This window comes from Protopterus annectens, chromosome 8.part0 (genome assembly GCF_019279795.1).
Source record: "Protopterus annectens isolate FY-2018-M chromosome 8.part0, PAN1.0, whole genome shotgun sequence".
In the NCBI taxonomy this organism is placed as follows: Eukaryota; Metazoa; Chordata; order Ceratodontiformes; family Protopteridae; genus Protopterus; species Protopterus annectens.
The window spans coordinates 639757551-639779713 of record NC_056741.1 but is presented as its reverse complement, the minus strand read 5'-3'; the positions used below and the strand labels follow the sequence as shown (position 1 = coordinate 639779713).

The following is a 22163-nucleotide window of genomic DNA, read 5'->3' as shown; positions in this document are numbered from 1 at the left end:
GATCTTCAGTAAGACCTTGGTCATTAATGGGAGAGGTGGAAAAGCATACACTGTTAGAGCTTTCCAGCTGAAAGAGAGAGCGTCCACTTTCCATGCTTGTGGGTGGTATGTCCTTGAGCAGAATTTCTTCAGTTGATGATTGTTGGGGGAAGCGAACAGATCTATTTCCGGCCTTCCCCATGATTGTGTTATGAGTAAGAAGATGTCTGGGTGCAGCATCCATTCGTGTGCATCCATGATATTTCTGCTTAAACTGTCTGCCAGTATATTGTCTTTCCCTGGCACAAACTGGGACTGCAGCTGTATATTGAGTTTCAAGGAAAGTTCCCATAGATTCACTGCCAGTCTGCAAAGAGGGTAGGAATGGGTGCCTCCTTGCTTGTTTATGTACCACATAACTGTGGTGTTGTCTGTCCTTATGAGTAGGTGGCCTTGATGAATAAAAGGTTGGAAGGCCTCGATTGCATGTATCACTGCCAGCATTTCCTTTTGGTTTATGTGCATGCGTAGCTCCCTTTGTGACCATAGCCCTTGGATACATCTGCCCTCCATGTGTGCTCCCCATCCTTGGTCTGAAGCATCCGTAGTGATGGTTTGGTTGGCTCTTGGCTTGCTGAAGGGCAACCCACTGTTCGACTGGCAGGCTTGAGCCCACCACAGAAATTCCTTTTGGAGGCATGGAATGAGTGGGATCAAAGTTTCTAAACTGTGACTGTGCTGAGTCCATAAACTCCTTAGGTACCACTGTATTTTTTTCATATGCAGCCTTGCTTGTGGAATCAGAAGAATGCAAGATGCCATGTAACCCAGGACCTGCAGGATTTTCCTTGCAGTCAGCTGAGTTTGTCTTGTCAGATTCTTGAAGTAATCCGGTAGTTGTTTTTGTTTTTCTTCTATGAGAAAGGCCATTTGGGTGGTTGTGTCTAGATCCGCACCCAGAAAAGTTATTCTTTGGGATGGAACAAGTCTTGATTTGTGGATGTTGACTGTATATCCCAAGGCCTGCAGTAGGTGGATGGCATAATCCAAGTCCTTTAACAAAGTTTGCTTGCTGTCCGCTTGTATAAGGCAGTCGTCCAGATATGGGTAAATTTGAATCCCCTGAAGTCTGCAGTGTGCAATTACTGATGCCAGGCATTTCGTGAATACTCTGGGCGCAGTAGATAAGCCAAAGGGCAATGCTGAGAATTGATAATACTCTGACCCTGCAAGAAATCTGAGGTGTCTTCTGCAACCTTGTCTGATAGGGACATGCAGGTATGCCTCCTTGAGGTCTAGAGTCACCAGCCAAGACCCCTTGCCCAGCATGGGAAGGAGTTGCTGTAGAGTCAGCATTTTGAATTTTGGCACAATGAGGTAAGTATTCAGTGCGGACAAGTCGAGAATAGGCCTCCACTGATTTTCTTTTCTTGGAACAAGGAATAATCTGGAGTAAAATCCTTGGCCTTGTTCTGAAAGAGGAACCTTTTCTATAGCTTTCATTTGTATTAAGTTGGAAATTTGTTTCAAAGCCTCTGCCCTCTGATTTGGTGGCAGGTCTGGCATGCCTTTTCTTTTTGGCAATGTGTGGAAATGGAACCTGTATCCTTTGTCTATTATTTGCAGTGTCCATGTGTCCCTTGTAATGCTGTGCCAATTTTTTGAAAATAAAGAAAGCTTTCCGCCCAAAGGTGCTTCTAATTGAGCCCTGGTCGGCGGAGTCAAAACAAAGTCATTGAGTCTGTCCTGGTGTAGCAGTTTTAGTTCCTGCACTACGTCTCTGGTTGGGAGGCTGCCACTGACGGCCTCTGTAGGAGCCTCTAGCTTGCCCTCTACCTCTGGCACGCCTATTCCTGCCTCTCTGAGATCTGTCTGAGTCCGGAAAGGACCAATTCTTAGTAGGCCAATTTCTGCTGAATCTCGGTGGTTGGACTTGCAGAAAGTCTTTGACTGCACAGATTTTGCCTTTTCTTCAAATTTCTTTAAGACCTCTTGAGCCGTGGAACCAAATAATTTTTGCTTTTCCATAGGAGCATCCAAAAGCTTAGCTTTAACATGGTCTGGCAGAGATTGTTCCTTCAGCCAGGCATGCCTACATATGACTGCACCTGTCATAGCTGACCTACATGAAGCTTCCAATGCATCATAACCACACTGCAAGAAATGGTTACTAACCTGCTGGGAGTTATGTACCAGATCCTGAAGGGATTTGCGATCAAGGGGTTCAGATGAAGACAGTTTCTTATGCAATTCATCTAACAAATACTCTTGGTACTGTATCATATGAAACTGATGATTTAATGCCCTCATGGAAAGAGTTGCAGAAGTATACACTTTTTTACCCCATCTCTCTAAAGCTCTGGACTCCCTTTCAGAGGGTAGAGGATTTCTAGCAGTGGCAGCTGCAACCCCTTTTGGGCCCTGGGAAATAGTTTCTGGATCAGCAGAGTGGGCCTTGTACAGGTGAAGATGTGAGTCCGGGACCCTGTAGTACCTATCAGGTTTGGCAGGAGCCGGAGGGAGAGAGTCAGGGGTTGTACTAGCATCAGAGTACACATCATCAATGACATTCAAAACAGGAGGTATAGCTAAAGGCCTATGCTGAGGTAAATGTAAAAAGGTCCTTAATCTCTTTCTAGAATCAGAGAATTCCTGACCCTGCCATTGAAAATGTTCTCTCAGAGAGTGTAATGTCTCTCCAAAGGAAAACTCTTCAGGAGGGGAGGCCGAGGAAATAGATTCTTCAGCATCAGAATCCTCGTAGGCCGAGTAAGCCTCCTCCTGGTGGTCTGACAGAGTAGACCCATCAGAGGACTCATCTGAGGAGTGGGGGTCAGAGGGCTCAACCCTGGGCCTTTTGTCTGGAGGTGGTTGCGAGCCCCTGTCTGGATGAGGTTGAGAACCTCTAATTAAGAAGATAAGATCCTCTGCTAAGCTAAGAATCTGTGAGCCAGTAGAGGGTCTCTGAGAGGTAACCTTGGGAGGCAAAGCTTTAGGAAGTTTAGCAGCTTTAGCCCTAGAGAAAGCCTTAATGGACATGGATGCAGGAGGTCTGGCTGCACCACGTGCAGGAGTAGATTTGTCTAAAGGAATGGTGTCGGAAGGTTCCTGGACATCAGTTTCAGTAGGTAGTTCAATAACCGACTCGGCCGGGGCCTCCGGGGCAGAGGTAGTCGGTTGCGCGGTTTCGGTAATCGGAAGTACCAAGGACTCGGTTTCAGCTGAGACCGAGACACTCGCGGTAGGCCTGACCGTGGTTTCAGCCGAAACCGCGGCCCACGTGTGTCGGTCCTTGTCCTTCCGTTTCTTGACTAAATGCGAAGTCGGAGTCTCCGACGGCATCTTGTAAGCAAAACTAGCCCCAAAGAATTCCTCTGCAAACTCCGACCGACGTCTAAGAGTTCGTCGGTTGAAGGAAGCACAGGCTGAACAGGCCAAGACGTCGTGGTCTGGGCCTAGGCAGGGGAGGCAGTAAGAGTGGAAATCCTTATGAGGTATTTGTTTCCCACAAGTTAAACAATTATTAACTTTATCTGACATCGGCTGAGGCAAGAAAGAGTCCCCAGCGGGGTACTTAGTTTTTTCGAAGTCTCCGGTAGCTGAATCACAGGAGCTGGCCGACCGGCACTTGCGAACTGCTTCTGCATCGGGCACCACGCGGCAAGAAAGACTGAGGAAAATGGCGTCGGCTGATGCTTTTATACCCCAGGCGCTCTGACGTCGGGGAAAGTGCGACATCAGCCGAGGCCAGACCCAGATTTTGGAATCCAGCCGACCGAAGGGCTGCCTGAGGCAGGACAACCCATATGTGATGACTGCAGATGCATCCTTGAAGGACATCACTACAGCACTCACGTGTTACTTCAAAAAAGTGATTTTTTTTTACTTTTAAACTGCAGCGATCAGTTGCTACATTTTATAGCACATATGCAGTGCTACAGTGCTCAGGTTTGACCACAAATGAAATACTAGCTTTTAAAAACTGGCACTGCATTAAAGGGAGGACCAGATCGGCTGATAGCATGCCCCTCCAACACTTTATGCCTGGGGAAGTTGCCCCGTCACCCCACCCTAGCTACGCTACTGTGTGTGGTCCACAACTATAGGCCATGACAAAAAACAACACAGAATAAAGTTATGCATGTAGTATTACACTCGGGCTGTGCAAGACTGTGCAAGACAGTGCAAGGACTGGGCATGTTGTGCATCACATGTCACCATACTAACACAGGCTAGGGGGTGGGCAGGGTACATTCATTATCCTTAGCACAGGTGAAGGTAACATAGTGACAAACCACTGCTGCACTATAATACACGTTAGGGCCATGGAAGGTGAACACAGTAGTCATGCAGTCTGGCAGGTTGAGAGGAATCAGGGATTATATCCTCCATTGCTGGAGTACAGCTGCTAGAGATAGTTGGCAATGTCCTTTGTGTTCATTTGAGGTGTTGGGGTTTAATGCAGTCCATAGCAGATAAGAGGCAGAATTACAGGGCTATGGGGAAGTGTCATGATGGGGTATACCAAGTGCCGGTGCTGATAAGTGCCATTCCCCACAACCCTGTTGACAATCATGACCTGGGGTGGAAAAACTATGCATCCACAGGAGAAGGAAATGTAGTTGAACTATAGCATCATATGCATACACTCTGATGTGCATTCTCAGGTGCCGGCCTGAGGACAGTCATTGCCTGCAGACTGGTCAATGCTCACAACTGGAAGAGGGTGGCGGTAGGCTGTGTAGGCCTAGGCAATAGTGATGGTGTCTCAACAATGTTCTACATACTCTGCCATCAGTGAGTCTGACGGCAACCACCTTGTATTTGAGTCTGTCAAGATCATAGACTGCATAACTTGTGGAGGCAGACCAGATGGCTGTTGCAATGTGTCTCATGGAGGCACACATGCAGGCCACATTTGCCAAAAGCAGTCTCAACAGGACTATGTGCTCCTTTTTCCAAACATCCTTCTCAATGTGCAGATGATATATATCATCACCCAACTCATACATACCATCTCCATAATCCTGAGGGTAACAGCTATCTGTATCCAGATCAGTAACCTAACCTGCATATCTCTTGTTTAATGATGAACACCATACTCACACCAGGGATAGTTCTGCAGTCAGTCTTGCTGCATCACCTTACTCCACTTCTATCCCCTATGGATGGTATGGGCACCTCAGAGGCTGAGTACAAGTCAGATGTTTTCTGAAATGAAGACACAGGTGGAGTCTATGATGGATTCTCAGATACCAGACGTCCATCATACACTGGTAAGACTGTGTTGCTCAGCTTGTATCACTACAGACATCCCTACAATGGTGGATGCAGCTGAGCCCCTCCCCCGAAGGTTTTGCAGACAGTGCCACTGTGTTATCAGACCAAGCCACTTGCAAGTTACATCCATCATCAGCCACAGGTGAACTGCTGATAACAGCCCTGTGATGCCCTGTTGTGCTGGACACTCCACTAATGGAACCTGTGAAAGAATGAACACAGATAAGCATATATAACTTCATGTGTCTTGCATACTCATTACACATTAAAATACAACTACAGTATATGCTAACAGACAATCCTTGTCATTGAGGTTCTTGTAACTGAAGACCAGATTTGCCTGAAAAGGCAGATATGCAGTGGGTGCTTTGTTCAATCCTTCCCTTCAAACATGCAGTGCGGTGTGCGATACTGCAGTTGTCTTGACACTGCTAAGTTGGTACCACCCCTTCTGACACACAAATGGTTGATGCCAACTCACTTCCCACATCCAAGCCAACCTATGTATGACAGGCAACTCCTCATAACCTCCGAGTGGAACCAAAAAATTCTCAACCATAGTTAGCCCTTCAGTGTTGGTTGTCAAGATCTTGTGGTGTATCTTGCTTGTTGCAATGCAGCACATCTTTTCCTTTGCGTGGAGTATCATATTATTTACCCTTCATCATACTTGCGGCAGAGAATGGAAAATGAAGGGTTTATCTTGGTGTATTTGACAGAACAGGATTTTCTGGTACTTTCTGCATAGGAACTTTAGAAAGTACCTACTGGGCCACTATGATGACCCACTGTGTAAAATGTATGGCAGGCATAACCTGGCAGGAATGGTGAGAGATACCACTGGCATTACCCATTCTGGACATCAGTGTTTCCCAGGTACAAGTGACTTGAAGGAGTGTCACCCTAATCTGATTCTTCAGTGGGATGAAGAACCTAAATTGTACTTTAAGCCTTTTTTTATTAGCATTGTGTTCTAATATTTTGGTGTTGTAGCTGGACATTCAGCACTACATACTGGCACTGCAGTGCAGGATTGGCAGCTGAAGATGGCTGGATGATGAAGAAAGTAGAAACTACTCTACTTGAAGCAAGATTTGAACAACATTTGTACCATCCACTGTATAAGTGCAATTGTGTTTCTAGCATGTGTGATATTTACTTTTCCCAAAGCACTGTCCTGCAGTACCAGCTGTGAAAGAGAAGGAGGTGCAACCACATTCATCTCACTCTGTGCCAATTGCTGCATGGTTGTCACTGCTCATCAGATGGTTTCCTATGCTGGAAGGAACCTCAAAACTTGGGGGGGGGTCCTCTGTTTCTGCTTCTAAGGAGGGGGTGAAGGCCTCTCTCCTTAATGTGAACAAGAGGACTCTTCAGTGGTCTCCTGAAGTCAGTTAGGCTGGTGGCTGCTGAAGTGTGTCAGCGACCAGATGCTCACCTTAGCTATTTGCATGCCTTCTGGCACACACAGTGAGGCCATGTGATTGGAGGGTCATGCTCATATGCCCACCAGGAAAGCAAATGGCCCATAACACTGGCCACTCATGTGAGTGTTGTTCAGTTTTGTTTCCCTCTAGGCTAACCTGGCATCCAACGTGCCAGGACTCTACCCTATCCCTTCTATGCATTCTCATATTTTCTACTTTCCTTCTTCCCTATTTCATAAGGAATAGCTGTGCACACTCAGGTTGATGCAATTGGTAGATACTTCACTGCCCTTTATGCACCAAATGAGAGAAACATGCAGCTTTGCAGTGCTACATGGCACGAGTGTGCATTAATTGGCTATGTTTCCCTGCCATGCTTGTGATGTCCATCACATTGTTCATGCTTATCACAGTAGTACTGCTCCTGCCACAGAGCAATCTAGCATTGTTTACTTTCTTATTACTATACCTCTCTTTGTTAATGTTTTACTTTGCTCAGAAAGCTAGCACTGTTCACTACCTAATACATTAGCTGTATGAGTATGACTCTTTATGAAACCTCCTCAAAAATTAGTGGTGCACATTGCCTAGTCATGAATCTCAGCCTATATATGTAGTTGTGCTTCCAGCAGCACAGAAGGAAAGTACATAAAATATCAATCCAAAGTCAAAAGAAAGTATTTAAAGGCGCTATTATATCTGCAAAAATTTTTAAAAAGTTGCTGTTTTTGACTTACAAATTATTTTCTGCTGACTCCATCCAACTCCCCTATCAATTCATTACTTACTAATGCCAGCCTTCTTCAAGGAAGCTTGCCATACAGGTGGTATTTACCTATCTTTATCTATAACTGTCTACAGAATCAGGTTAACCATTTCAGCAAATGAAACTGCTATATTATTTAAGCTGTTTTATACACAACGGCTTGCTGATTAAACTCATCTATTTGTAAAAATTAAAGTTATGTACACACCATAATGACAGATCTGTGCTGACAGTCTCCATCTGGTTCAACTTGTGGGACTTCGGATGAGACACGGCCAGTTCAAAAGTCTTTAGCCTGTCTGGTGGCTCTGTCTCCCTTATCCCTAACTCCCCGCTCCTCCATCAACTCCCCAGACTGAGTTTGCTCCATGAGAGAAATCATAATGAGAGAGCATATAATTCTGGAAATTAACCTTCCCAAAAGAAAAAAATATATCATATGACAACCAAGAAGAATGGCAGACTTCAAAGGTGAGAACAAGCAAACTCCTATATTAGGTCATCTCAGGAGGAAAGACTCGCCAAGTCAACAAGAAGGTGGGGGGCAGGAGAGCAGGAAGAGTGAACCAGACAGAGACATACAACATGGCTCTGTCATTATGGTGAGTACGTAACTTTGTATCCAATGTTGTCTGCAACATCTGGCTTCAACTTGTGGGACACAGTCCCCAGCCAAGAACATTCCTCGTGAGGAACTAAGGAAGGATATGCTGCAACACAAAGAAGCCAAAGGAAGGCCTGGATCCAGACTGAATCTCCAGCTTATAATGCAACACAAAAGTGTACTGACCCAGCCAAGTAGCACCAGCACAAACATCATCCATTGCAACTCTACAAAGAAAGGCTGTGGAAGTAGCCACAGCCCTTGCTGAATGACATTTAGGCTTGTGTATAAGAGTTTTGCCTTTCAAAGAATATGCAAACAAAATACAATCTGACAGCCAGCCACTTGGATAAAGTTACTTTACACATGGGTGTGCCCAGCCTGGACTTTAAAAAGGAGACAAACTGACTGGATTTTTTGATAGCTACAGTACAGTTCAAGTAGGGCAGGACCAGCTTAAATGTCACACTGATGGGGGAAGGGAAGTGAATTTAACATGTGTACCAATAACATTTTGTTTTAAAGCACAATAAACCACCCCCTTGCCTGACAAAAAGTATATATATATTTTTAGAAAGCTTGTGAGGAAACTATTACTCTATTTTTGTTTTATTTGGATCACTTGTCTGTGTAATTAATAAAGGATTTTCGACTGGAAACAGACTGCCTGTCTTGCTTGGATTACTTTCGAATACTTAGTAATTCTGTGCAATTATATATTTTTTATTATTTTTTTTTTTACTTAGGACGAGTTTAAGTTAGCTTCTACTACTACTACTGTCTGATCTGATTAATATACAGTGATTAACTAGAGCTACAGGGACTGAAAATTTTCCACACACAAAAGTTTCTTACACTGTTTTTTTCTAACCCACTATACTTGTTTAGTGGGTTGTTCTGACACTTCAGGGATACCACGGAGAATACTTTTTTTTTTCTATAGTACAGTTCAAGTACAATCTCAATTGCGTAGGCACATCCAAACAATGCAAAAGGTATTCACCTTTGTTGGAGAAATGAGGAAAAAACATAGGAAAGTGAATAGAACTGCTAAGACTATTCTCAGAAGCTACCTTTGGCAGAAAAGAAGGGTTCATATGAACAGAAACCCTGTCCTTATGGAACACCAAATAAAATGGTGAAGAATCAAGAACTTTCAACTCTGTAACCCTTCTTGCGGAAGTAATCACCATTAAAAACAAAATCATCTAAGACAACTGCTTCAAGCACGAAATAGCTAAAGGTTCAAATGGAGGGCCTACAAGAACCTGTAGAGCAAAGGGCAGGTCCCAGAGAGGAGCTGGGTTCCATACTAGGGGACAGAGAAGAAATGTACCTTTCAGGAATGCCTTGGAGACCTTGACAGAAGCCAGAGGCACACTATCTCTGCCAATGTGAAAGTCAGAAATGGCCGCTAATTGCATTTTTAATAGTAGAAAAGCTAGAACTTGAATGAAACAACTTATTGAGAAAATCCAAAACAGATTCCAAAGGGGGAGAGAAAGGGTCGAGTCCCTGAGCTCTGCCCATCCGACAAACATTTTACATTTACTAGTGTACACTTTTTTAGTGGATTTCTTCTAAGAAGATTACAATATATGAATTGATGCCTGCAAAAGCTTGGGAATTTTAGTCATCAAGGGAACTGGAGGAACCATGTGGTCAACTCGAGGGACTGAAGACTGGGGGCATCCAGGCCTGTTGAATGAGAAATAAGATCCAGAATGGGATCCGATACTGGGGGGTAATTCATCAGAGGCCACAGGAAGGGAAGCCACACCTAACAAGGCCAAAAGGGGGCAATGAGGATCACTGTAGCTTTGCAGTGAGGTGCTTTCCGTGGAAACTTTACCATCAAAGGCATGGGGGATAAGGGTGAAATAGTCCTGGGAGCAAAGCAAGCACCAGAGCATCCCTGAGTGACTGTCCTAGAGGGGAACAAAGATGTAATAGCTGCTGCACTCAGTGTTAGATCGGGAGGCAAACAGATCGTAACATGGAGTATCCCAATGCCGAAAAATCTGAGATGCTACTTTCGGATTTAGGGACCACTCATGAGGCAAAAGAATGCTCCTGCTGCGGGTGTTGGCCAGAATGTTGGAGTTCTCCAGCTAGATACTGTCACCAGAAAGCACTAAGACGATGTCTCCCACTGCCAAACTCTCACAGCCTCCCAACAAAGAAGATAAGAACATGTTCCCCCATTTGTTGAGATTCCAGACTACAGATATATTGTCTGTACTGCAATCACCCCCGAGGGAAGGGCATCCTGAAAGGTCTGCAACTCAAGAAGGAATGCCGTCATCTCCAGAACACCGTTGTGAATATAGGCCTCTGTAGAAGACCAGAAGCCTTGAACTGTCCTCCAGTTGAAATGCACCCCCCCCCCCCCCCGGAGGGTGTCATCCATGATGACCATGGCCAAGGGAGAAGGGATTACAAATGGTCTGCCTTCGTTTAACAAGGGAGACTGCAATCACCAGTAAATCTGCTCATGACACATTTTCATTAAAGATACTGGGAAATCCAAGCCATTGTAGGTCCCTCATGTGAAATCTGGTTAAAGGAACCAACTCTGCTGAAGCTGTCATATGACCCAAAAGCTTCATAACTGCTGGTGGTTTTGGAGTTGCAAGCACAAACATGGCCTGAGCCTGGAGGCCAAAAACTCTGAAGCATGGAAGCCTGGCAATTTGGCTGATCATGTCTAAAGTACACACTATGAACTCCAAAACATGCATAGGTTGAAGGTTCAATTTTGGATAACTGACCGTGATGCCTACGTTGTCTCACAGCTGAAATAAGAAGTCCCTGTCCAAGATCAATGATGCTCTTGTGGAGGTGGTGAAAAAGCAATCTTCCAGGTATGGAAAGAACTGAAATTCTTGCAGCCAGAGCCAGGCTGCAACCACTGCCATGCATTTGGAAAACACCCGGGGTGGGGGTGGGGTTGTGGTGAGATCAAATGGCAGAGCCCTGAACTGATAACGATTGTCCCGCAGCCAGAAACAAAGAAACCACTTGGAATGCCTGTCAATTTTAATGTCATGGTAAGCATCCTTGAGGTCTACTGAGCACATCCAGTCCTCCTTCCTCTGGAGAGGTAAGACAGACTATGCACTGTGACCATCCAGAACATGGTCCTTTTGATGAACTGGTTTAGTTTGCTTAAATCCAAAATTAGTCTGAGAGCCTTTGTTTTCTTTGGAACTAAAAAGAACCTGGAATAGACTCTGGATCCTATCTAGTGTGGCGGGGCCTCCTGAATGACTCAATTATAAGCAGCTTTTAGATCTCTGCCACTTTGTAATGTCTCTGAAGGGGTGGAACATATGGGAGACATTTTGGGTGACAATTTGGAACTTCTGAAAAGGGAATGTAATAAATTCTGCATGCAACTCTCAGCACCCAGGTGTCTTAGATTCTTAGATGATGGCCTACCAAGCTTTTGAGTGGAGAGCTAGAAAACTCCCCGACTGCCGCTAGAGAAGAGCAGCTTGGCAACTCTTCAAGACTGCTGAAAGGGCCCACCAGATAAAGCCATGCAAAAGTCCTGATTCTGTGGGCTGATTCCCCACCCACCTTCTGGAGGAGCATCCTGGGTACAGAACTGTGATTTTTCTGAAAAAGACATGATTACAACTCTTGAATCCTTGAAAAGGTTCACTGGGGTGGAAAAGCATACTCCAACAGTGGACAGTCCTCCCATCTTGCTCACTCCTTGTCAGAGTGTCTTTAACCTTTGGCTCAAACAAGGAGGACCTATCCAAAAGGGCATTTTGGTGAATGATGCCTTGAAACAGTCTGCAAAGTTACACAAACACTTGCAAACATGGTGCTGTAAGGCAATACCACTACCTGCCACTCAAGATGCCCCATCAGCTGCATTCCAGTTGTCTCACTGAAATGCTGGTGATGGAAACCAGGGTGGACAACTGAGTCTTCAGTGTCTTTTGTATATCAAGAGATTGCTGTGCCTTCAGGGTACTTGACACTTCAGATACTAGGTCCTGCTGAAGTCTTGTCAAGTGAGACAAGTAATTAAGTGCTCTCAGTGCAAAGGTGGTTGAGGCATACGAATGTTTCCCTAACTGATCCAGTGCTGAAGACTCCCTTTTTGGGGGGTGAATTGAGGAACTCTCCACAAAAATCTTTTTGGTGGCCACAACCACCACAATGGCATCAATGGATGGACCCTTATTCCAATGAGGTCTTTCTTGTGGGAGGGCAAGAACCTTATCCAGATTTTTAGGGATGGGCTATGCTATGTCGGGTTCTTTCCATGCTCTCTGGGATACCAGGCCTATAAAGGCATCTTGAGGGGGAGCCACCCAAGGTGTGGATGGGCCTATGCCAAAGGCCTCCAGCAACACTGTCTCCTCTGGATATGGTGCTATAGTGGTCCAGCCCCTGCGCTGGCAAAGTAACTCCAATAAATCACCGAAACAAGTGTCATCACACGGAGACTTAGGGGAACCCTCTCCTTCCTTAAGGTCAGTATCCTAAGTGAAAGACTCTTCCGGGGAATCCAGGTGTTTCCTCCTACACTCTCTTTTCCTCTAAACCTCCCTTTCTGACAAAGCTGGGGAGGAAGAGAAAGAGTTGAGAAATCCCACAATGGGAGTAAACTGAAGGCTCAGTGATGTACGCTGTCCCGGAGCAGACTGATGATTGGTCATATGCATTGATGAAAAAGGGGGGGGAGGGTGCTGTCAGGAGAAATCCAACCCTTCTCCTACAGGAGAATATCCTCTCTACAAAGTTGGAGGCGGAGGCTGGCCTCTCAGTTCCGAGGGACCTGGAACCCAAGTGTACCAAAGGCAGCCCTGAACTTCAGGGAGCTGCACCTAGACCCAATGTCAAGATTGGTGCCGAGCTGTCCAAAGCCAAAGTCTTGAATGGAAGCAATGATCCCAAAGCATTGACTATCAACCCTGACCCTGACCCAGAAACTCCAGCTTCAAACCACAGCTGCATCTGGAGCGTTTCTCCCCGGGCCTCCGCTGAAAACAGGCTCTGTGGAACCTAGTCGGACATTCCCGGTCAACAAATGTTAAATAAATAAATAAAGGTATCAATGGCCTTGAATAAGTCATTGTCAAGGCTAAGAAGGAAAGGGATGGAGCCAAAGACATCTAAGCCATTGGGTCTGAATGGGAGGGTGGAAATTCAGCCTGCCCTGAAGACCATGGATCTAAAGGGACTGAGGGAGGAAGACGGAAGGATGGAGCCAAAAATTCCTGGTGCCCTATCCAAACCCGAGATGATAAGGCCTAATTGCATCTGTGCCTGCAAAATGGAACTCATCAACTGCTCCAGATCAGAGGTTTTGATGCTGCTCACCAACCTTGATGACTGGATGGAGCAAGCCACCAAGAAGGGATTAGAAGGTCTGTGAGAAGAAGATCATGCATGCCAGGTCCAAGCCGGGGAGGCCCTGAACCAGGGTTAGACGGTGAACACTCCATCGACCACAGAGGAGGGGTGCTCAGAGAAACAGGGGAATCTTCCCTACCTGAAATGTGTCTCTTAGATCAAGTAGGGGCTTGGGATGCTCAGAGCTAGGAACAGATCTCACTGTGTTTACCTTATTTGAGAGCCAAAGGCAATCAGCGTAGACATTTTGGGGCATTATCAGCATTGAAAGTCAGGGGACCTTTGGTTTCAGTGAGCCAGAGGAGCAGGTCCAGAAGAAGAAGCCGAAGACTTCTTATGCCCCCCGTTGGCATGTCTGGAGTCTCGCAGTTGGGGCTTCTTGGGCCCAGTTTTGGAAGCTGGGAAAGAAGCCACCACAAAGACAGAAGCAGAAGAAGAGCCACAGAGTAGGAGCTCTTTCAAAACTAATTTAGCTCGATGCTCACTAATGGCTCCAGTGCCAAAATTCTCACCAATGGAGCATCCAGAATCCAGATGCACTGGACTCAAACAACAGTCACATTATAAGTGTGCATCCTGGAAAGGCAAATTGTACCTGCAGCAAATGCACTTCTTAAGCCTTATCTATCTTATCTAAAACTACCTAAACTAAAGAAAAAAAAATGAACAACCCCAATGCACAACACAGACACACTAGATGGACAAAAGGGTGGGAAGAGAAAAGGGATGACACAACTACAATTGTCTACTTAACTATGCTGGAATGAAAAAGGACAAGAGGGATCACTAACTAAGAACAATAAAAGCTTACCAAATCACTATGACAACTTCTCTAAGAAGAAAAAGTCAAGTGGAGCCAAGACCAATCTGCAGACTCGAATGGTGGCAAACTAGATCTGGGAGTTGATGAAGGAGTGGAGAGTTACAGGTAAGGGAGGCAGAGCCATACAGGCTAAAGACTTTTGAACTGGCCCATCTCAGATCTGAGTCAGATCCAAAGTCCCACAGGTTGAAGCTAGATGGAGTAGACATCAGCTCATGTTTCAAGCACCTTTATATACATACATCATGATTTCTTAAAAAAAAAAAAAATAATATGCACATCAGAAAAAAATGAAATATCTAAATATACAGGCACAGCATTTAGCCAAGAAAAACATAATATGTGATAGCATTTGTTCTATTTTGATCAGCAGTTGGTAAGGAATCAATTAAGCTATGGCATTAAACTATCAATACATTACTCAGCTGCCAAGCACTATTAGTCTGAGTCAGAAAGTATGAAACTAGAGAATTTTGAATAAATAAAGACAATACCACTGTACTTCCACCCTTCTCCAATTTTTAAGTCTATCATGCTTATGAACAGATCACAACGATATTAAGTTTTCTACTTTAGGACCTCCAGGAGTTTGAACTCCTGGACCATCTTCTCAATTTAACAGCCTAAACTGGAACCACTGCATGTCCACACCCTCTGTCAGGAAGATGAAGTATTAAAAGGACAGCCCTGGGAACAAACTGGTGGAATAATTATGTCCTAGACTGAAGGGAGGTCTTCTTATCCTCCCTGCCTCAGATTACTTGTTTTCTGCTATAGTCTCTTGAGAAATAAGGTGTACAATGAGAAGATAGTACATGGTATACATTTGGGAGCTGCCAACCTTCTGAGTAATGAAATTGAAGAAAGCACTCGTACAGCTACCCCATTTTAGCAAAAAAATGTCCTAATAACAATTTCTAGCCCTTGGGAGTGATGACTGAATCTTGATGTGGTTTTAGTTACTAGATTTGCCAGTTCAAATAAAAACACATAGTCTTCAGGGGATTTAAATGTATTCCAATTACATGCACGACTATATTTCTTACACCACCCAAACACAGTCATGCAATAGTTCTTTACTGCTTGAAAAAGAAAAAGCCTGAACATGGCTTTTTTTGAAATCATATTTTGACAGGAAAACAAGTACTTCTCCATTACTCCAGTGCTGTGTGACCTCAGTGTTAGGAGAAATTCAGACCCCCAGTAGGGGACTGAAGAGGGCAATGTTACTATTTTCTTCAATAAATTTTCCTTTGTTTTCCGTCATCCCTACAATTCAGGGAAAAACAGTACTCGTTTTTCATTTCAGCTCTGTCAGATTCAATTGTTTCAGTTCTAATTAACTTCAGCAGAACTGTCTAAAATATATCAAACTCTAAGCTCTTGGTTTACACTTCAGGATATTTGTTTATATGGCAGATCAGCAAATCCAGTAAACCAACTGACTATCATTTACAAGATCTCAATGCAGCTTTCTGCTTGCTGATCCCAATCAACTCCTTAGTATAGGTCATCAGTTTTAATAGGCAGTAAAATTAATCACTGTACTGACAAAAATGCTCTAGCACTGACACTTAAATAAATCACAATATCTACTCAAATCAGGTGTAAGCATTTTGAAAATCCCTAAAATGAAACACAAAGCTACTGTGTACCCCAAACCATATTTTACTGGGAACACCATTAGAACTGAAATGTGCATATTTTCACCTACAGAGCCATCATACAGGGCAGAATGTGCAAGTAGACTAAAAATTTAGCTAATTATGACTTACCTGTACCAGTGTAAAAGCACGTCTTGTGCATCTTCCCAATGAAGAGCTCCAGCCCAATGATGGCATAGATGATAATTACGAAGAGAACTAGAAGTGCAATATGAAGCAGGGGTACCATGGCTTTCATGATGGAGTTTAGGACAATATGAAGACCTTGTCAAAGAAAAGCAGAGAGGTAAGTCCTTCACAAGTCAGGACAAAAGGGAAGGCAGTATGAAGAAAACAATTTTGTAAACTCGTCACTTCCGGTAGCTTGACAAGATTTAAAAAAACACTTTTGATGTATCTACTCCAGCTTTCTTTTCATCCAAGAAGCAATGCAATGTAGTACTTAAAGGTACTATGATGCACATTTTCAGCATGGATTTAATATCATCTTTCACTTTCCACTATTTTTCTTTAATGTTTTAATTTCAGCTTTATTTTGATAGATGTTTATTTATTTATCATCATTTGTTTACCATGAAAGTCCAACTGGCCCCACAGGGTACCCATTTTCAGAGAAGGCTCAGGGAGAAAAGCTCTGGGTTACATCACAAAATGCATTTTACAAATTGTATACATTACAACATTATTGCCAGTCATTTTATATTACAAATCCATGATGTTTGCAGATGACATTGTGATCTGTAGTGAGAGTAGGGAACAGGTGGAGGAGACCCTGGAGAGGTGGACATATGCTCTAGAGAGAAGAGGAATGAAGGTCAGCAGGACTAAGACAGAATATATGTGTGTGAATGAGAGGGAGGACAGAGGAATGGTGAGGATGCAGGGAGTAGAGGTGGCGAAGGTGGATGTTTTTAAACACTTGGGAACAACAGTTCAGAATAATGAGGAATGTGGAAGAGAGGTGAAGAAGAGAATACAGGCAGGATGGAGTGGGTGGAGAAGAGTGTCAGGAGTGATTTGTGACAGACGAGTACCAGTAAGAGTGAAAGGGAAGGTCTACAAGAGGGTAGTGAGACCAGCAATGTTATATGGGTTGGTTTTTTTGTCCTACACTGAAGAAGGCAGCATTTGCCAAAACCGGTCTGTTTGTAATAAAGGATTGTATTTTACCTCTGCATCTGATCATGCTGGTCTACTTTTGTTTCTTCGTGGTATATGGTTTGGACCGTGCATCCCCCCGTGCATAGAACTTGGTTGATATGGGTTGGGGACACTAGCAGTAATGATGGTATAGCTTATTTGGACACATACATATCCAATGGGGACAAATGTTTTAAGTCCCGAATACACAGAAAAAGTACATTTACCAATGGATATCTGGAATATACCAGTAATCACCCCAGAAAATTGTTATATAATATATACAAAGGACAGTGCATCAGAGCCATTAGGATGACTTTGAAATACACAGAGATTCATAGGTTCATACTAGGCTATCTGCCCAAGGGCATTTATAAGCCTAGCCCATAGTTATGTGGCTTTCGCCACCCCTTTAGTTTGAATAAAAACTATGCCTATCATTTTGCTGTGCCTCTGTCAAGCAGTGACACTGAAGTAATCCCTGGGGTATATCTGCAATCTCCCATCCATTGGTCAAGATTCCTCTTGAACAAGGCCAGAGAGGTGCTCTGCCTCACATGTACCGGGATTTTGTTCCACAGCATAGGGAGTCTCTGGGTGATGAATCTGTCCCTCCAGCACTTTCTATTTATAACCGTGTCAAGGTTTAAGTCTCCGCCCTTGTGGTTCTGAGGGATCTAGATTTTTTTGAGGTGAAGCATATTCATCAAATCTGGGTTTGACATGGCCTTATATGTCAGGCACAGGTCACCTCTGAGCAAGCGGTATGAGACTGAATAGAGCTGGAGTTCTTTCAGTCGGGCAGCATAAGACATATTTTTGAGACCCTTTATCCTTTTGGTGAGGAACTTTTGGGGCCTTTCAAGCTGCAGCAGGTGTCTGGTCAGATACATTCGAACGGGGCATTGTACTCAATCATAGGTCTAATGAGTGATGAGTACAGGGGACGATGACCTCCCTTGATCTAGATGTGAATCCCTTCATGATCAGGTGGGCGATATAGAAGGTTTTCCTAACTACTTTAGCAACATGAGTGTCAAGCGAAAGGCTACTGTCAACCTGGGTCCCCAGATCCCTGATGACTTTTCTGTGCTCAGTGGATTGCCACCTATATGGTAGCTAGGGGTAACCTTGTTTTTCCCGAAGGGTATGACTATGCATTTTTTGGTGTTTAACTTCAGGCCATGGCTCTGGCACCAGTTATCCGTTTCTGTGAGGCCCTTCTGGAGGATATCTGTGTCAGATGTGTTTTCGACTATGGCCCAGTTTGCAGTCATCTGCAAACTTTGTCAGCCATAACCCTCCTGTGTTTGCTTGTACTTCAGAAAAGTAGATGCCGAACAAGAGTGGACCCAGGACTGAGCCCTGTGGGACACCACTTGTGACAGGCTTTGAGTCTGACATGGCTCCAGCAACTCTGACCCTGTGGGTTCTGTCACTTAGCCAGTTTGCAACCCATCTTGTGATGTATGGGTTTACATTCAAGCTGATGAGTTTTTCGATGATACCTGAGTGGGGTATTGTGTCGAAGGCCTTTGCCAGGTCGAGGTAGGCTGTATGGACTGCCTTTCCGTCATCAATGGCCTTGGTGACTGTCTCGAAAAAGTCAACCAAGTTTAAGAGGCAGGATCTGCCTTTGACAAAGCCAAACTGGGTTGGATCCAAAGTCTGCAAGTTCCCTATGTCTTTATTTATGAGTTCCATTATGATCCTCTCCATGGCTTTGCAGATAAGGCTTGTCAAGCTAATGGGGCGGTAATTTCCAGGGTCTGTGGAGGCACCGCCCTTATGATGTGGGACCACAGTCGCCGTGCGCCACTCCTTGGGTACGTATCCTGAGGTGAGGCTAAGATTAAACAGCTGTCCTAACTGTGGGTTTAATTCCTCGTTGAGTTCGTGAAGCACACAGCCGGGGACACCATCCGGTCCCATGGATGCTGTGTTTTTTGCCTTAGTGAGTGCAGTTCTCACCTGGGCGTTGGAGATGTTTGGGGGGCTACAATCCGGTGGAATAGATATCTCTCGTTGTGGGGGGGGGAGAAGTTTGCACTGAACCTGTCAGCCAGTATGTTGGCAATGTGTGTAGGTTCAGTAATTTTCACATCATTTTGAACTAATTCTGAGCATATCTGGGAGTTTCCTCCTAGGTTTCTAACACAGCTAAAGAAGGCCTTATGATTCTCTTTAGAGTCCTTGGCGATTTTTCTCTCAAAATTTGCCTTGGATGATTTTATGAGAGCTCTTAGTTTTTACTTATAATGATCAAAGGTGTCTTACCTTTCAAGGATTTTGCTCTATCTTGTAGTAGCTTCCTCCTTTTGTTGTAGAGCTTGTTTATGGCTGGGGTCCACCAGACTGGACGCTTGCCTTTGGTACAGAGAGTCTTAGTTTTGTTTGGGATTGCCTGATCCATGCAGTCCTGTAGGTGCTGGTAGAAGGCATTTGTAAGTGATTCAGCGGTTTGAGTAATGTTTACCACTGGCTCAGGGGCCTTAAAGGAGACCACACTAGTTTTTAGAAGTGTGAAATCGGCTTTTGAGAAGTTTTCACTGTGGTCTTTTTGTTTCAGGTGAGGGCGGGATGAGGACCTCCAGCGAGATTAGTTTATGATCTGATCTCACCAGTGAGGGTATACTTCGGTGTTGAACATTTTGATCCCATGTTCGTGATGATGAGATCAAGTATGTTTTCTCCTCTTGTGGGGATGGTGACTAGTTGTTCCATGGCATTTGAGTTTATGAACTCCAGGAATCTTTGGGTTAGAGTGTTCGGGCTTGAGTAGTGTTCCCAGTCTATATTAGGGTAGTTGAAGTCACCTAGTATGATGGTGTTTGGAGATACATTTATCCCCTCCAATGTTTTCAGGAAGGCCATGTGAGGTTCCTGAGTTTGAGAGGGTGGCCTGTAACATGCTACAAATTGCAGAGCAGTCTTGCCTATGGTTAATTGCACCTGGATGGTCTCCGATGCATCGTGCATTGCCACCAACCTTGAGGTGTGGGTGTCCTTTATGAATATGGACACCCCGCCTCCTTTCTTGGTGTTGTCCGGATTTTGGGGCGGAACGCATGATATGAGGTGAAACCTGTTAGTGCTGGGGTGCTCTCAGGAGCCTTGAACCAGGTTTCTGTCACAGCACAGACATCGATGTTCTCCATATTGAGAAGGGCCTCGAGTGCGTGCATCTTGAGATTGAGACTTCTGGCATTGAGCAGCATTACCCTTAGTTTTTTTCCTTTTTGGTGTTCTAGGGTGGTAGGTTTAGAATTTGAGCCTTGCCTAAAAAAGGCACTATGGGGTGGCAAGAGCCTTTGCCAATATCCGAAGCCCAGGGTGACAGGTGCAAGCCGTCCCTTGCGAAGCAGCGTGGCTTGTCCAGCATGTCATCCCAGGCAGACAGACATTGGATCCCCTTTGAATGACACCAGAATTTAAGCCAATTATTAAAGCTGATCATCTTATCACTGTATTGTGGCATCATTCTAGGTGAAGGTAGGATACTGCTCAAGGTCAGGGTCATACCTGCCTGGGCTACATAATCAGAGAGCTCCTCGATGTCCCTTTTCATGTAGTCCAAGGAGGTACGTCTCAGGTCGTTGACACCAGCGTGGACAATGACTGAGTCGTACTTGTACCTGCTGTTGAGAGACCTGAGTGCTTGCGTTATGTGGCGGATTCTAGCGCCCGACAGGCAGCTTACTGTGACCTTCTCTTTACTCAGTCTGGTGAGCGGGACGTCAGTGTGTCTGACTATGGAATCACCAATGACAAGTGTGTCTGGCATTTTGTTTGGCCTTAAGGGCTGTGACTGTTTGACACTCTGACTGTGTGGTCTATGTGTTGCATGTGTTGGGTCGTGAGGTGGTAGTTGTTTAGAAGAAATGGATTTTATCACTGAATTATTTAAAGAAAGGGGTTACAACAGGAATATGATGAAAGATGTGAGGAATTATGTCATCAAGGAATGGGGACATAAATATACCCAATTATTAGGAGCTAATAGTAAGGGGAGGACTACTAACATGATAGAACAGGTTAGTTCTAATCATACAGATACCAATGGGGATTACAACAGAGCTTGTGTACTACAGTACAGTCCTCATACCAACAAAATAAAGAACATCTTAACTAACAATTGGAATGTTATGATGGTAGACCAAGATATAGCAAAAATACTGGGTCCAAAACCCACATTTGTATACAAAATGGGATGCAACATTAAGATGTGTTTGGAAAGAGGAACAATGGGTAAAGGAATTGACAGTGCTAAGAAGCACACAAAAAAATGTGGTAGTTGCAGTCAATGCAAGGCAATAAATGAAGAGGAAGGGATCATTTTGAGCAATGTTAATAGGACTAGGTTAAGATTCAAACAAGGTAACTGCAATTCCAAATTTGTCATATGTTTGGCAAAATGTGGGATATGCTCGGGATACTATATAAGGAAGACTGAAAGGAATTTCAAAAAATGCATTTACGCACACCTATATAGTATCAAGAGGAAGGATGCGAACAATGCCCTTTACAGACATATAGAGAAGTATGGGGAAGGGCACTTTTTTAAGTCTGCCATTTTGGAAAATGTTGCCTCCGATCCCAGAGGGGGCAACATTAAGGCTATTTTGGCTTACAAGGAATTATGGTGGCAGTTATTCACTGATGCCTTGACCCCACCGGGGCTCAATGATTACTTAACCATCAAACCACTGCTATCTATTAAGTAAATTACAGATCATACAGTACTGAATACAGATATGGTTGTGTTAATGATACATGTGGATGTTGTTGCAAAATCACCTTTTGCATATAGTATATGAAGATTGTCATTTACTATTTTTTATGTCTGATGTTCCTATTAATTTTCAAACAGGTAGAACATAGTAGGGGGGTAATGTATTGCCATTTATGAGAATAATCAGAATGTGGTAGTGAGTAATTTATTTGAATCTAGTGACGGTAGTTATTTTCTACCAGTATCAAATGTTTGTGTACATTTCACTTTTTATTTTTTTGCTATTTTTATATTATTATTATCATTATACTAGTGATAATAATAGAGGATGTTCGTTTTTAACAATGATTCATAAATATGTGTTTGTGATGA

General features: G+C 44.1%; 1 protein-coding gene across 1 annotated transcript in view; it reads right to left on the bottom strand.

Annotated features, from left to right (window-relative positions):
- The window catches only part of CACNA1F (calcium voltage-gated channel subunit alpha1 F), a 4101209-nt gene that overhangs the window by 3268728 nt on the left and 810318 nt on the right, over window positions 1-22163 (bottom strand). Inside the window, 1 exon segment of the mRNA XM_044079296.1 lies at window positions 16031-16183. Coding sequence (XP_043935231.1) covers window positions 16031-16183 — 153 coding nt within the window.